At 46.9% G+C, this 15299-nt stretch overlaps 1 protein-coding gene across 4 annotated transcripts in view; it reads left to right on the forward strand.

Moving 5' to 3' along the window:
- The window catches only part of mark2b (MAP/microtubule affinity-regulating kinase 2b), a 35886-nt gene extending 20587 nt beyond the window's left edge, over positions 1-15299 (forward strand). The window contains exons 13-19 of one of the 4 annotated variants that reach the window (XM_030779467.1): positions 128-252; positions 506-594; positions 2958-3104; positions 7489-7749; positions 10274-10300; positions 12911-12949; positions 14549-15299. In XM_030779467.1, the coding sequence (XP_030635327.1) occupies positions 128-252; positions 506-594; positions 2958-3104; positions 7489-7749; positions 10274-10300; positions 12911-12949; positions 14549-15014 (1154 nt within the window). In that variant the 3' untranslated portion in view covers positions 15015-15299. The remainder of the gene's footprint in view (positions 1-127; positions 253-505; positions 595-2957; positions 3105-7488; positions 7750-10273; positions 10301-12910; positions 12950-14548) is intronic. The other 3 variants (XM_030779468.1, XM_030779469.1, XM_030779471.1) reach the window with 3 other exon arrangements.

Raw genomic sequence — 15299 nt, forward strand, 5'->3', positions numbered from 1 at the left:
CTGTCTCTTCTTCCTCCTCTCTCTCTCTCTCTCGCTCTCTCTCTCGCTCTCTCTCTCGCTCTCTCTCTCGCTCTCTCTCTTGCTCTTTCTCTCGCTCTCACTTTGTTTGGTTCATACTTAAACAAAGGACCTCAAGGAGACAACAAACAGGCCACAGAGGATGCTGGGAGGAAGGGTTCCAGCAGCTCCGCCAAAGTCCCACCCAGTCCCATCGTTACTGGGGACCGCAAAAAGAGCTCCACGCCTTCCACTGTAAGCAAAGCCCCCCCCCCCCCCCCCCCCCCCCCCAGCGTGTGTGTGTGTGTGTGTGTGAGAGATTCACCTCCCAAAAGAGTGATGAAAGCAGTTTTCAGGCCTCCTGTAAACAGGGCCCATTCACAGTTAAGGTAGTGAGCAAAGACAGGCCCTGTAGGGGTAGACACGCTAATGCTAACGAGAGCCCCGCAAACGACTGTCACTTCAGCTGTGCTAATGCTGTGTGTGTGTGTGTGTGTCTGATCTACAGAACAGTATCTTGTCCACTGGCACCGGGCGCAGTAGAAACTCCCCCGTCACTGAGAGATCCACGCTGGGAGTACAGAACGGCAAAGACAGGTACACACACGCGCGCACACACACACACACACACACACACACAGAGATACATTACGTTGCGTTAAGACCGTATTCAAAGTTTACACATACCCACACGTTTGTGGTTTACAGAGACCCAGACACACAACGCCGCTGGTATTTTTAGACCACACACACACTGTAGGATTGTGTCCCAACTAAAGCCTCATTAATCAATATCTTACTCACAGCAACACCGAAAACAGTCAGTCATTTGTATGCCCACTGATGTCTAACCTGACTTACTCTAGGTCTGACGTCCAAAAGCATTTTAGCCCAAACTGTCTCTTGCCCACCTCTCGCAGCCAAAAGAACAACTCCCTGGCAAAACATTATCCCTCATCCAGGATTACAAAGCAGGACACAAACACACACACACACACACACACACGCACGCACGCAGTTCCAGTTGGCCCCTCAGCCCGGCTTCCCATCCGTTTTTCTCTCCCCTGCCTCCTCTCACACTCGCTGCTTTCTCCCCCCCGGTCTGTCCTCTCATCCACAAGCCGTCCATCCTGCCGCTCTCCCCCTCAGCACCCGCCATCCCTCGTTACCTCTCCGGTTTTTTGACGTGTATTCGTCCATCCCATCCCATCTCCCTGACCACTCTCTCACACACACACACACACACACACATTTTGTAGGACGCGCGTACACGCCCGCGTGCTCCGCGCCACGGCGGGTCGTGCGGTCGTGACATTCGTTTTCCTTATGCTGTTTATATAATAAGCTTACAGAGTGAAGAAACACAGTACATTCTGCGCGCTGGAACCCGGCGTCTTTAAAACCCAACAGTTTTTAAAATCCTGAAATATGATTCTGGCTTTATTTAATTTGAAAGTGCCTCCTCGTGCAGTTTGGAGGTATGGTGCCGTCTAATCAGACCCTCACAACAGACAGGAATAGAATCGCATCCTCGTCACAGACGGACCTTTATGGACCTAACTGATTGTGGGCAGACGTCAGAGAGGATGCGTTTGACCGTAATGAACTATTCGTAGTTTGTTTCCCATTCTTTTTTCAGTTGAGGAAGCACTGGTTCCTCTGTGGAGAATGTACTGTGTGTCAAACTCCTAGTCACGCAGGTGCTTCTGCCCTCTGGTCATATTGTGTGTCACAAAGCCTTGTGTTTTCACTGTAGTGATGCTCATGTGTATATGTGTGTGTGTAGTGTGTGTAATGCATACAGTGTGATAACCTTTTAATGCTCCTTGTAGGTGCTGCACTCTTGAGTAGAGTTCTTCATTTGTTTTCGTGTGTGTGTGTTTTTGTTTTGTTTTTTTTTTCCTCATGAGCTTGACTGAATTTGTAGAATGCTTTGTATTTGGTTTGGTTTCCCTATCCCAGCCTACCCTTTCCTCCTTATCCTTCTCTCTCTCCCTCCCTCTCTCTCTTCCTCCCTCCCTCACTCCCTCCCTCTCTTTCTCTCTCTCTCTTTCTGACTGTGTCACTGTCCCTCTTTGGCTTTTCTCTCTTCTTCCCTCTCTCTCTCTCTCTCTCTTTCTGACTGTGTCACTGTCCCTCTTTGGCTTCTCTCTCTCTCTCTCTCTGTCTCCACTCTCTGTTTTGAATATTCTTTTGTTTTGTTTGTCTCATTGTCGTCAGTCTGTCTCTGTGTGTGTGTTAGTGAGTGAGTGTGTGTGTGCTGCTTTAACAGGATTAGTTTGGCTTGTGTTGGAGGAGAAAAGGCACCATTGACTCTGCTCTAAGGTTTTCTGCAGTCTGCCTCTAATAGGCTTACTCTCTCACTGCCTCTCAGGAAGGTGATAGTCTGTTATTTCTCCACCGCAAACCCAACTAATCCCTACACACACTGCTCTGTGTGTGTGTGTGTGTGTGTGTGTGTGTGCGTGTTTGTGTATATGTGTGTACTTGTGTGTGTGTTTTCCTTGCAAGTATGGTTGTGTCTTTCCTTTGTGCTTTTCTCTGTAGTCAGTACTCTCTCTCTCTTTGTCTCTGTCTCTGTCTCTCTCTCTCTCTCTCTCTCTCTCTCTCTCTCTCTCTGACTGTCGTACCACTCTCCCCTGTCTCTCTCTGTGTATATACTCATTGCTCAGGCGCATGCTCCTTTGTGTGTGCCATGTAAACAACGCTCACTCTCTCTCTCTCTCTACACCCTTTCTCCTCTCTCTTTCTTTCCCTTCCCCCACCTCTCCCTCCCTCCCTCCCTCAACAAAGTGTGCTAAGTGTGGCTTCTAATGAGTTGCTCTCCCTTTCCTTGCTCCCTGCCTACACACATGCACACACGACCGTGTGTATGCGTGCGCGTGTGCATGTGTGTGCGCGCGGGTTCGGGGGAGGGGGCGCTCTCCCTTCTCTCTCTCTCTCTCTCTCCCCTTCTTCAGCCTGAGCACTCCGGGTTCCCGCGCCTCCACTGCCTCCGCGGCCGCTGTGCTCTCCTCATCCTCCTATTCCTCCCGTTCCCGCCATCACAAGTCCCTGTCCACCTCCGCTCACCCCTGTCCCACCGACCTGCACGCACACCGGCCCAGGCAAGTCAAGCCCCACACCTGGGGCTCCGCCGCAGAGAGAGAGAGAGAGACAGAAACACAGATAAAGACACAAAGAAATACGGGCCGCGGGATAAGCTTTAGCGGTGTGTCGCCAGGAGAGAGTGATTTACGTTTCCTGGAAGGATGCGATGCATGACATCATGGTGTTGAGCAAATGCGGAGGGGTTATCTCCCACCCCACCCAAAAAAAAAAAAAAAAAAGCTTTTTTTTTTTGTTTGTTTGTTTACCTTTTACAGTTATTGTTATGAATCATGGTAAATCTTAAGCCCAGCAAACTGTTGTAGGGCTGCTTAGGGCTGTTTTGGTCGTTGCTTTAATGCGGACATGGTAGGTTTCATAAACATTCAACAGGAAGCAGACAGAGAGAAGGAATACCGTAGTTACGGGGGAAGTGATGGTTTTTTTCGTCTTTTCTTTTTCTTTTCTTGTTTTTATTGAAACGAAATTAAGACCGACAGGTAGCTCGAGAGACTAAGAAGGATTATGAGAATTCGTTTCTGGAAGTAAGGGAGAGAGACAGTCAGTCGGTTTTGACGGTCGGGGCTTCCCCTCGTCGACATGCCCCCCCCCCCCCCCCCCCCCCCCGAGTTGCCTGACACCACACCCCCCCCACCCTTAAAATTTGGTTCCCCCAGCTCCAGCTCCTTAACTCAGAATGACACCCAGTCACGTCATGTGTAGACCCCTAGTGTTTCACTACCAGAGAGCTTCACACAGCCCGGTCACACACGCACACACACAGCTGCCTACGGGCCACACACAGGCCTGTGTTAATCACCACACACTTGCCTAACAGCCAGACAACCCTGTTTTAATAAACACACACACACACACACACAACACAGTTTAACTGCCAGATTAACCACATTCCTAATTTCGCAATAACCCAACAAAGAGAGACTCATGCGTCCATCTTCATCCAGCCATCTGGCAAAGAGAGAAAGGCATAAACTCTGCTTAACGCCACAGCCTGACGGAGAGCCGGCCATGCACTCGTTCACACACACACACACACACACCTGCCCGAGAGCTCCATGACCACGTACCTGCCTTTGCTTAACCAAACAAGGCAAATAACAGCACGGTTACACAACCAGCAAATAAAATGACCACATGGCTTAGCTCCTTAGACCCGGTTGCCTAACCGAGAGACCGCCGCTCTCAGGAAGACGTGTCACAACCCAACTAAAAACAGCTAAACTCACACACACAAGCATGAGAACCTGACCGTGTCAACAGAACGACACCGGTCGCCAACTGTTGGGACGACCATGACAGCACACATCTTCATGTAACAAAAGTACACATCTTCACGTAACAAAAGCACACATCTTCGCCTAACAAAAGCACACATCTTCACCTAACAAAAGCACACATCTTCACGTAACAAAAGTGCACATCTTCACGTAACAAAAGTACACATCTTCACGTAACAAAAGTACACATCTTCATGTAACAAAAGCACACATCTTCATGTAACAAAAGTACACATCTTCACGTAACAAAAGCACACATCTTCACGTAACAAAAGCACACATCTTCACGTAACAAAAGCACACATCTTCACGTAACAAAAGCACACATCTTCACGTAACAAAAGCACACATCTTCACGTAACAAAAGCACACATCTTCACCTAACAAAAGCACACATCTTCACCTAACAAAAGCGCACATCTTCACCTAACAAAAGCGCACATCTTCACGTAACAAAAGTACACATCTTCACGTAACAAAAGCACACATCTTCACGTAACAAAAGCACACATCTTCATGTAACAAAAGCACACATCTTCATGTAACAAAAGCACACATCAGCCAAGCACACTACTGGGATTCCCCTTCAAAGCCTTGAAGCAAAAAAAAACGCTTTGCGCCTTTCTCACACTCAAGCTCAAGCTCTTTTTTTTTGTTTGTTTGTTTGTTTTTTTTTAAAACATTGCTGTGTTTTGAATAGAGGACTGAGGTGCTGTGTGATGCATGAGTAAGGTTAGCTAATCCCTTTTACGCTGCTCAAACTGAACGGTGGTTTAAAGGCCTGATCTGTTGCATGCAGTCAGCTTGGCCTGTTTCGAACGTGGTTGGGGACCATTGAGAGAAGGTACTGCTGCCCAAAAACGCATCGATTTTCCTTCTTTCTCTTCTTAGAAGATCCTAACTCGCTGTCTGCTACCTCTCTCCTTTATAGTGTGCACACGTATACCCTTCCAAAGTCCTATATATACCGTAGGGGTATATATGGATTTCTAATTAGATGTTGTCTTAGTGCTTAGTGTGACTGAGTTCTCTCTTTTACCCAACAAAAACGGAGGCTGCGACCCTACCCCTCCTGTGAAAATGTCTGCTAGACACTGACACAGAAATGTGAGAGAAGCATGCTTTATGAGTTATGCTTTCACATGTGCGCATATTCTTGTGTCTGCGACATTTTCACGGATAGCTGACTATCGATTGAGAGAACGTGCATGGCTACTCTAATGTACATACTACCAAAGGTGTGTGTGCGTGTGCGTGTGTGTATTCATATTACTTTTGAAATTTTGTGAAATAAGTAATATGGTACATATCGACACATCTGTGTATGTGCCGTGATTTGGAACGTGGTTGCCGTGTAACTTGTGAGTGTTGTGTGTAGTCAAGGTCCATTGCTGTTGCTGTGGCAACCACAGATAAGCCAAACATAGATGTGTGTTTGTAGGCAAGCTGCAAGCTGTAAGCCTATCAGTGTTGGATTTTTTTTTTCTTTTTCTTCCCCCCAACCAGTTACAGATTCTCCTTTGTCTCTCCTGTATGTGCACTTGTTCTAACTCTAGGAGCACAGTACCGCTCACCGCGACCTTGACGCCAGTGACGTGTGTTTGTCTTAGCCAGTCACAATGCAGATAGGTTTTGAAGACCACACCCATGACCTTTCTCTTCCTATAGGAATGAATCATGTCATGTCCCATGTATCTGCCATGTTATTTATCATCTTCCTACAACACAGTTAATTTACTGCTGATGCGTGTTAGAGATGAGCTTTCTTTTTGTTTCAGTGAAAGGTAAGTACCATTGAAATGTGATACGTAAAGAAAAAATCTGACCAGGGATGTAGAGACGGCCGTAAAAAACTAGTCTACAGAAAGAAAGGTGTAATTACAGTCTGTGCCAGGAAAATGACATGTTGATTTTGGAAATGCTGGCGTGTGGAAGTATAACCCTGGACAGAGTCAGAGCCCTATGACTTGTCTAATCCGACCTATTTTAGTCGAGCAGATTCGCTCGGTTCCCTGCGACGTCTCTGTTTGGAGAGCTCGGTTTCGAAGGGCCGATTTTTAACTGCAAAATTATGTTCGTGTAAGGCCCCGTTATCTGGATTTGATTCGCTTAGAGGCAACAGTTCCTAACCGTTTCCTTCGCATTAGCTCCCTGCCGTTCGGCGCGTCCGTGTTCAAGCGCACTGAATTTCAGATGTCGTGCGTATGTGTTGAGCGATGAGTGGATGAGTTTCGTGGAAATGACTCATCCTAATGTTTAGCTCGTCCAGCTCCCAAACCCCGCGCCCGTCGTCTTGGCGTTCGTAGCTGCTTCCTGGCGCTGCCCGTGCTTGATTGGCATCTGACTCTGACCCGGGGGTGGGGGGGGGTGGTTGTGCCACGCTGGGTATTTTGATGTGTTTGGGCATGAAAGCCACAACCGGGCGAGATTTACACGAGAGGTGTACGAGAAGGACAGCTGTACCGAGTAGACGCACTGTTTTTATTGAAAACACACGCACACACACGTACACACACGTACACGTACGCATATAAGCAGGGTGGGTCTTAAGTATATTTTTGATCCTCGAGGTTCTCCAATAATGATAATCAAAACCTGTGTCTTAATCCTCGGTTAAGACATGACAAGATAACTGTCTCTAAGCGTAAGAGGATTATGGACAGTATGGATTGGTTTGCAGATATAATCACCCCTGCTCTTCCTTATCTGCAGGCAACATGTTTCATCAGTAGAGATGACACAACAGCCAGAGTCAGGCCGGTGCTAGATGCTATCGTACTCAGCCTTTGTTAACGGTCAAATACATGTCAGTTTAACTGAACGGAGCTGTAGTTTTTTGACCTGACCTTTTTGAACCGTGACCCTGTAAACGGGTCGAGACCCACAGTTCAGCTTCGTCGTTTCTGCAGGCCCTCTCGTCGTAAATCAGGCCCGAGTTGAATCTGTTGGCTTTCATTTCGCCTTTGTTTTGATTTCTTTCCATTTCTGGCCAGAACAGGTTTAACTTGATGTTCTTCCCTCCCTCCCTCCCTCCCTCTCTTTCATTTCTTTTTTTTTTTTTGTTGTTTTGTTTTGGGTTGGTTTGGAAAAACCCTCAATCTCACAGCGCCCCCACACAGAGGGCTCCCGGCGCCTCCCCCTCAGCCCACAACATCAGCGTCGGGGGGACGGACCGCACCAACTTCCCGCGGGGGGTGGCCACCCGCAACACCTTCCACCTGGGCCAGCAGAGGGGGGCACGGGACCAGCAGGGCTCGCCCTATCAGTGCCCCCCTGCCTCGCCCTCCCTCTCCCACGGCAACAGCCAACAGAGACGACCCGCCGCCTCCGGCATCTTCAGCAAGTTCACCTCCAAGTTTGTTCGCAGGTAAGAGAGCGAGAGAGACAGAAATGGATGGATGGATGGATGGATGGATGGATGGACAGATGGATGGACGGATGGATGGATGTGGTGATTGGATGGGGTTGGGTTGAGGGACGGTGGTGGGCAGGTGGAGTTTGTAGTGAAGGTAAGAGAGGCTTGGTGGTGGAGCCGTCGTCGTCAGAGCGTTTGCTGAAGCTCCTCTCGGTGGTGGATGGAAAGGAAAGGTTGATGGGATGATGGAACTGCTGGTATCATGTGGGTAACAGAGAGAGAGAGAGAGGAATAGAGCGAGAGGGACAGATGGATGGAGGGATGGTGTTTTAAAGGAAGAGCGAGATAGAAACTCGTTAAATGATTTAAAAAGGGAAGTCGGATACACCAGCGAACCCGACACATTCTCACACCTCTGCCTCCTGCTCCGCTGCTGAAGAGGAGTTTTAGCAGGTTTAGGTTTCAGCTGTGCCTGTGTGTGTGTGTGTGTGTGTGTGTGTGTGTGTGTGTGTGTGTGTGTGTGTGTATGTGTGTGTGTGTGTGTGTGTATGTGTATGTTCATGTTCATTTTGTGTAGGGCTTTTAAGGGCATCTCTGCCGTCACACTGCACTCAGGTGGAGGAATATTCTTACTCTGTTTTGTTTGCACACAGTAAAGATGCCTTAAACCGAGTGTGTTTCTATATGTGGAACTCCCTTATTTGTACACACACACACACACACACACACACACACACACGTACAGCCTACCCTCGCATCCCAGGCAGTGATCACACACAAGATGGTGGCCAGTCCTCATTATGTGCCTGGCAACACATGCTCTGGTCACGTAGTGTCAGACAATCTCATCCTCTCCTCCTTTCTCCACACCTTTACAGTCCTCCATGACAGCGCACACACACACGCACGCACACACACACTCTCACTCTCTCTCTCTCTCTCTCTCTCGTCCTCTTCTCCACAGCTTTACATTTGTCCTGATGCGTGCACACACACACACATGCACACACACACACTCTCTCTCTCTCCCCTCAGTTCTCCACACCTTAACAATTTTCCTTGTGAACTCACACATCCACACATGTACACTCACACACACGCACGCACACTCCTGAGTTCTCCACACCTTCACTTTTCTCCATGAGATCTCACTCACACTCACACATTCACACAGCAAAACAAAAGAAGAGAGTACCCATGAAAGGCATTCTTTCTGGAAATACTTGCGGAAACAGATTCCACAACACATACACACACACACACCTCCATTTTTTCTGTTTTGTCAGCTCAACCGCTTAGTTCCAGTACACTCCCAAAGCCTCACCACCTTTAGCTACAGCACCTCCATGGCGACAGTAACCATGGCGACAGCAGAGGTATGGCTTTCTAAGGCTCTATAAATACTTGTGGCGGGGACACCTTGGCATGCCCTCACTGGTGCCGCCATCCTGCCTCAAAGGAAGTGAGCCTCACACGCCAACCCCGGGGTTACCTTACAGCAGCGTTCCCGCAACGCTTTAGCAACGTTTCCACAATGTTTGGAAGAGGCTAACGCTTAATGGCGTATCACGTTGCCTGACCTCCATAACCGTTCTGGAGCCTGAGAGTGACGTTTCTCCCACCTCCTGTTGGCACACGCTTTTCTTTTTTTTTTTCTTTTTTTAACCCGATATATCCCCACACTCTCTCTCTCTCTCTCTCTCTCTCACACACACACACTCACACACACACACACACATATATATAGATGAACAGACACTCTCTTCCCTCTCTGCTACACTGCAGGGTTTTTCACACAAGTCAGTGCATTGAGAGAGGCTGAGCTGCCACCTGCAGTGGTGTCATTCACAGGAAGACCTGACGTGTGTGTGTGTGTGTGTAAGAGAGAGAGAGACCTTGTTTACTAAAATTATAGATCTTGTGTGCATTTCAGATTCTGCTGATGCTAAGTGTGTTTGCTATTTGTTTTATGCTGTGCTAATGTCTGTATTTCTGTGTTTGTGTGTATAAAAAATGTTCAATTGTCAGTTATTGGTGTCATGTCTCATTCGTCTTTCAGGGTTTACAAACCAGTTCATTTCTTTCTTGTCATTCCATATTCCTGTTACTAAAGTACTGGACTATATTATCACAATTTGTAGCTGTTACATCAACAGCGTAATAGATTTTCTCACAGATTTTGCTTAAAATGATTATTTCACATTAACTGTGTGGTTTTGAGATGTCTTAATTCTATTTAATTTGCATGACCCATTCGATACTAATGACTTTATATGAATCGCTAGCTCCACCAGAGACAACCTCTAAAATGGATCCCTGTAAAGCCACCTTAACGTTACTGTAGCGTTGAACGAATGTTGCACCCACGTTTGCTTGCAGGGAGAAGTGACTTTGCAACTGTTGAACCGAGTCATATTTACACATATATTTTTTTCTTTCCTTTTTTCTTTTTATTGTTTCTCTTCTTTTTTCTTTCTTTTTTTCTTTTCATTTTTTCTTTCTTTTTTTTTCGTTTTTTTTTTTGTTTTTTTTGTAGAAATCTGTCGTTCAGGTTCCCCAGAAGGTAGGCAACCACAACCATAATTCTCCCTTAAGCCTTAAGTTTTTTTTTTTGTTTGTTTGTTTCTTTCTTTCTTTGGTAAACCCTTTTCCAGTTTTTTTGGGTGTTTTGTTGAACCTTTTTTTATTTTTTTGATTTTCTCTTTTTGCCTCGTCCCTCTGTTCTCTGTGGTTGGCCCTTTTTTTTTCTTTCTTTTCTTTTTTTTTTTTTGTTTTTTTTTTTGTTTTGTCTTTGGTTTTTGTGTGTTGTGTAATGGCCAGTTACTAACGCCCCATTTCCTCACCCCATAACTCTGGCTCCACCGAATCCCTAATACCAGCACAGTAACATCCCATCCAATCCATCTCTCTCCCCCCCCCTCCCTCCTGTCCATCACCTTATCCCCATCTCCATCAGATTACCTGCTGACTTCACCCGTGCGTCCCAGATACCTGTGTGTGTGTGAGTCCAGTCCAGGCAAGCTCAGATTACCTCTTGTGAAATAGGAGCATAGAATTAAGATTATCTTTTAAAGAGAATGTGATGTCATAGCAAAACATGTTGGGTCAGTTACGACAGTTTCAAAACCTAAAACGGAAGTGAAAGCTTTTTCTCTCTTAAAAAAAAAAAACCAAACAGCAACAACAACAACAACAACAACAAAAAAAAACCCCAACAAGAACCAAAAATTTCCGCCCTAACTTCATAGCAGACACACCTGCTCCCTGGTATACCGCCTCAACTCGAGGGGAGGGGGGGGGTTCTCCTTGAGTTTCGCTTCAAAATGAAGGCGATTTGAGTAGGTCTTTGGGCGGGAAGCCCTGACAGAGGGAGTGGATGATGGACACGAGTGACAGGGGAAGACTTGTTTTAATCTCGTGTTGCACTCTTTCAGGAGGTGCACCCTTTTCTTTCTCTCTTTCTCGCTCTCACTCTTTTAACAAGGATGGCATCAACAGCTGTAACTGGCTGGCTTTGGATTACACCTCTCTCTCTCTCTCTCTCTCTCCCTGTCTGTCTGTCTGTCTGTCTGTCTCTCTCTCTCTGCCTGTCTGCACTCTGGTGCAGCAGAGTTCATGACTGATTCAAATAGACACATGGGTCACTTGGCAAGACTGGAGGGGGGTCTTCTTTTGTCTTTTAAACTCTTGGGTATTACGAATGTCTTAAGACCATGTCTTCATCTCAAATTGAAAAGTCAATCCAGACAGTACATACATATTTGAAAGTTGTATGATGTGATGTGTGTGCATATACATGTGTTAGGAATGGCCAGCAGGGGGCGCAGTTGTGTTGAGATTAGGGTACGTTAGGATTCAGAGCCCTCTGGTGGTCACAGTGTTTTTAGATGGCGCTCTACTTGTCATCCTCATCACTTACCTATTCAGTGCCTCAAATTCACACTGTGAGACTGTGATGGTGACTCTGTTGGACTCAAGGGTGGAGCTGAATTGTTACTGTAGTGCAGGGTGAAATAGTGTCAAATGTCTCAGTGTTGCTTTGATAAAGAACCAGAGAGCCAGTCCAATGGCAGAGAGGGAGAGAGACAGAAAAAAGAAAATGAAGTACTTTGGTGAAATGAAAGCATTCTTGAATTCTGTTGTGTACTATAACAATCTTTCTTTTGCAGGAGGTACCAAGGATTTTTTTTTCTGGTTTTCCTTGAATGTCCTTAAGGTTGCAACTGTAGCCTTGTCTTACATTCATTTAACCTCTAATAACAAAATAACTAAAATACACTATCATGTGAAAACCTCTTGATTAACAATGTCTCAGACTGTATGTAACTGATCCTGTCTGCTTTGTCTGACGCTGTCTGTGTCTTTTTGTGGCATTCGCCCAGCCTGACAGTTATGGCAGTTGAACAGCCATTAGCTGGTCGTGTCATGACTGCCTGTTTATATCTGTCTGCCTGTCTGTCTGTCTCTCAGCCAATGTGTGTTTGTATGCTTATTGTTTGAGGGGTTATGCCTGGTTGCTTGGTGAAAGGTAGACTGGCTGTAGGTGGAGAACTGTGTTGGGCAGCTGTAGTATACGTGGTGATGGCCTCTATTTTCATTTGAAACCCTTTCAGGCGCCCCGGATAGTCCCTGCCCTCCCATTCCATGTCGTTCCATAACATTCCATAAGACAGAGCTCTGTTTCATCACATATTCCGTTCCATTCCATTCTGTTCCGTAGTATTCCAGTCCTGCACAGTGTTCTATAGGCAAGCTGCAGTATCCAGTCTATTCATTTAATATCTATACATACACATTGCACCCAACATCTTTATTCCATACTTTTATCTCATCTCATCGTTCGTTAAGGTCTTCAGTGGACCAGGACTGTCTACACTGACAGAAACTCTGGCCTTTGAAGCACTAAACAATTCACTGTGTGCAACATTGAATCCTCGCCACTGGAATTAGCCAGTGAAGTTAGAGTGAAGTAGACACACACACACACACACACACACCGACAGTCTGAGTGGATGAGTAAACCATTGTTTTTGTTATGGAACGGGATAAGTGAATGTGGAGGGCGGAGCGTCCAGTGTCGGTGCTAGAACTCTTTTCCCTGCTCTCGGTGGAAGTAGACTAGTATGATTTTTTCAGGCCCAAACACTAAACTGTATTCACCATTTTTTTCGAGGAGCCCGTATGAGGGAGAGGGTCGTGAGGAGGGCAGCAGGTGAGAAAAAACACGAACGTCTCAGAGTCGACCAAAATATCTCGCTAATCAGACCTGATCAGTAGAAGGAAAGAAGCCGTGATTGGCTGGAGGATGGGGTCAAATCTAGAGGCTAATTGATCGACAGCAAATGTAGCTGTAACCAATTGGGAATAATGAAGTAGCGGACAAAGTATAGAGTGTGTGCGTGTGTGTGTGTGTGTCTCCTACTCTCCTGGACTGTCTGAGACCCTGTGTGTGTGTGTGTTTGAGCTCTGTAACTTCTGTTTTACCTGATTTTATGAATGTTGACATTTAGATCAGTGATCAGTCTCTGTGTAATCCCATGTCTTGCTTTCTGTCTGTCCCTTTCACAATTTAAAAAACAAACAAACAAATAAATAAACAAAAATACACACAGATGAAAGTTTTCTGCTCTAGCAACAGGACTCGGACTTAGGTGGATGACACTGTGTTGTCTTCCCTTTTAGATGCATAGTCTAACATCGTCTGCGGAAAGAAAAAAAAAAAGCCATTCACTGGCAGCGGTTCCCGCTCATATTTCCGCTCATGGGAAACATAGATGTAGCTATAATTGCAGCCTCAGTAACGTTAGACACACGAGGTGCATGTGAAGGGTGGGAGCTCCACACACACACACACACACACACACACACAGAGAGACAGCGCTGGAGGCTGGAGGTTGTAGTCTAGACAGAGTCCCCTGCACAGCGTGTGCTGCTTATGCAGATGACTTTTACAGTGACAGCCACCTCAGCGTGGGCTCCATCTGACACCGCAGAGAGAGAGAGAGAGAGAGAGAGAGAGAGAGGAAAGACAGTGAGAGAAAGAAAAGAGAAAGTTCTGGTGGATCTCTTCCTGCTGCTGTGTTCTGTGACGGTGGCTGACACGCACACGCGCACGCAGCATGTTACTTTCTATTCATGCAGTCATATTCTCACTTACAATATTGATGGGCTGCACCGACTCAGGCCTGCACACATTGCCTGTTTTGGCTAAAAGCAGACAGCCCTGTGTGTGTGTGTGTGTGTGTGTGTGTGTGTGTGTGTGTGTGTGTGTGTGTGTATGACTGAGTTCAGTGTCCTGTTTGAGTCACTGGGAAGAAAGACGAGGACAGAGAAAGGAACGTTAAAAGAGAAAGATGAATGTTTTAGAAGAGCAGAGGGCTTTCACTGTCTTACATAAACACACACCCACACACACACATATCTGTGCATTTTTTTTTTTCTTTCTTATTCCTTTGTTTATGTCTCGTTTCTTTTTCTCCAATCATGTTTGTTCCCTCATCCATTTCCTCTTTCTCCTACTGTTTTCACCACTCTGAAACTTCACCTCTCTCACTCAAATCTTTTCCTCCATCTTGATCTCCCTCTCCATCTATCCCCTTCTTCTTTTATTCTTCCTTTTATCGTGTCTGAACTCCTTTCCTGTTTTTCTTGTTCTTCTCTCTCTTTCTCTCTCTCTCTCCCCCTCTCGTCCCCTCCTGCTCCCCCGCTCATCTTTTACCACTTATTTCTCTGTCTCTCTCTTGGCTCTTTCTCAATGTCCTTCTCTCTCCCCATCCCTCTCTCTCCATCACCTCTCTCCGTCTCTGTGTAGGTCTATGCTGAGCAGCACCGTGGACAAGTCGGAGAAGGGCGGAGGCGGCGGAACACTGAGCGGCTCGGGCGGAGATGAAAACAAGGACTCGCTCTCCTCCTCCTCCCCGGGCAGCGGCACCGGGCCCCCGTCCGGACCCCCGTCCTCGGTCAAGGACCAGTCCAAGCCGCGCTCCCTCCGCTTCACCTGGAGCATGAAGACCACCTCCTCCATGGAGCCCAACGAGATGATGAAAGAGATCCGGAAGGTTCTAGACGCCAACAGCTGCGAGTACGAGCTTCGCGAGCGCTTCATGCTGCTCTGCATGGCCGGGAACCCCGCCCACGACGACTTCGTCCAATGGGAGATGGAGGTGTGCAAGCTGCCCCGCCTCTCGCTCAACGGCGTGCGCTTCAAACGGATATCCGGCACGTCCATCGCCTTCAAGAACATCGCCTCGAAGATCGCCAACGAGCTTAAACTGTGAGTGACAAGGAGGAGAGAGGATAGAGGGAGAGAGGAGCGGAGGAGTCGTTTTAAGCTCACACTTAAGCAGGTTCGACGACTGACGTGTGAGCTCATACCGAACTGATGAAAAACGGTTACCAGCACTGAAGAAAGGGGACGGGGGGGTTGGTGGTGTAAAAGAATTGTAGGTAAGGAAGAGATGTTAAAATAGAGCGAGATAGGACACTTGAGTTTGAGGAAATGGAGTTGATGGAGGAGTATGAAACATAGATAGTCATTTTTGTTTTTGCTGGTTCCTTGATCA

Source organism: Chanos chanos, chromosome 7 (assembly GCF_902362185.1).
Source record: "Chanos chanos chromosome 7, fChaCha1.1, whole genome shotgun sequence".
Classification (NCBI taxonomy): domain Eukaryota; kingdom Metazoa; phylum Chordata; class Actinopteri; order Gonorynchiformes; family Chanidae; genus Chanos; species Chanos chanos.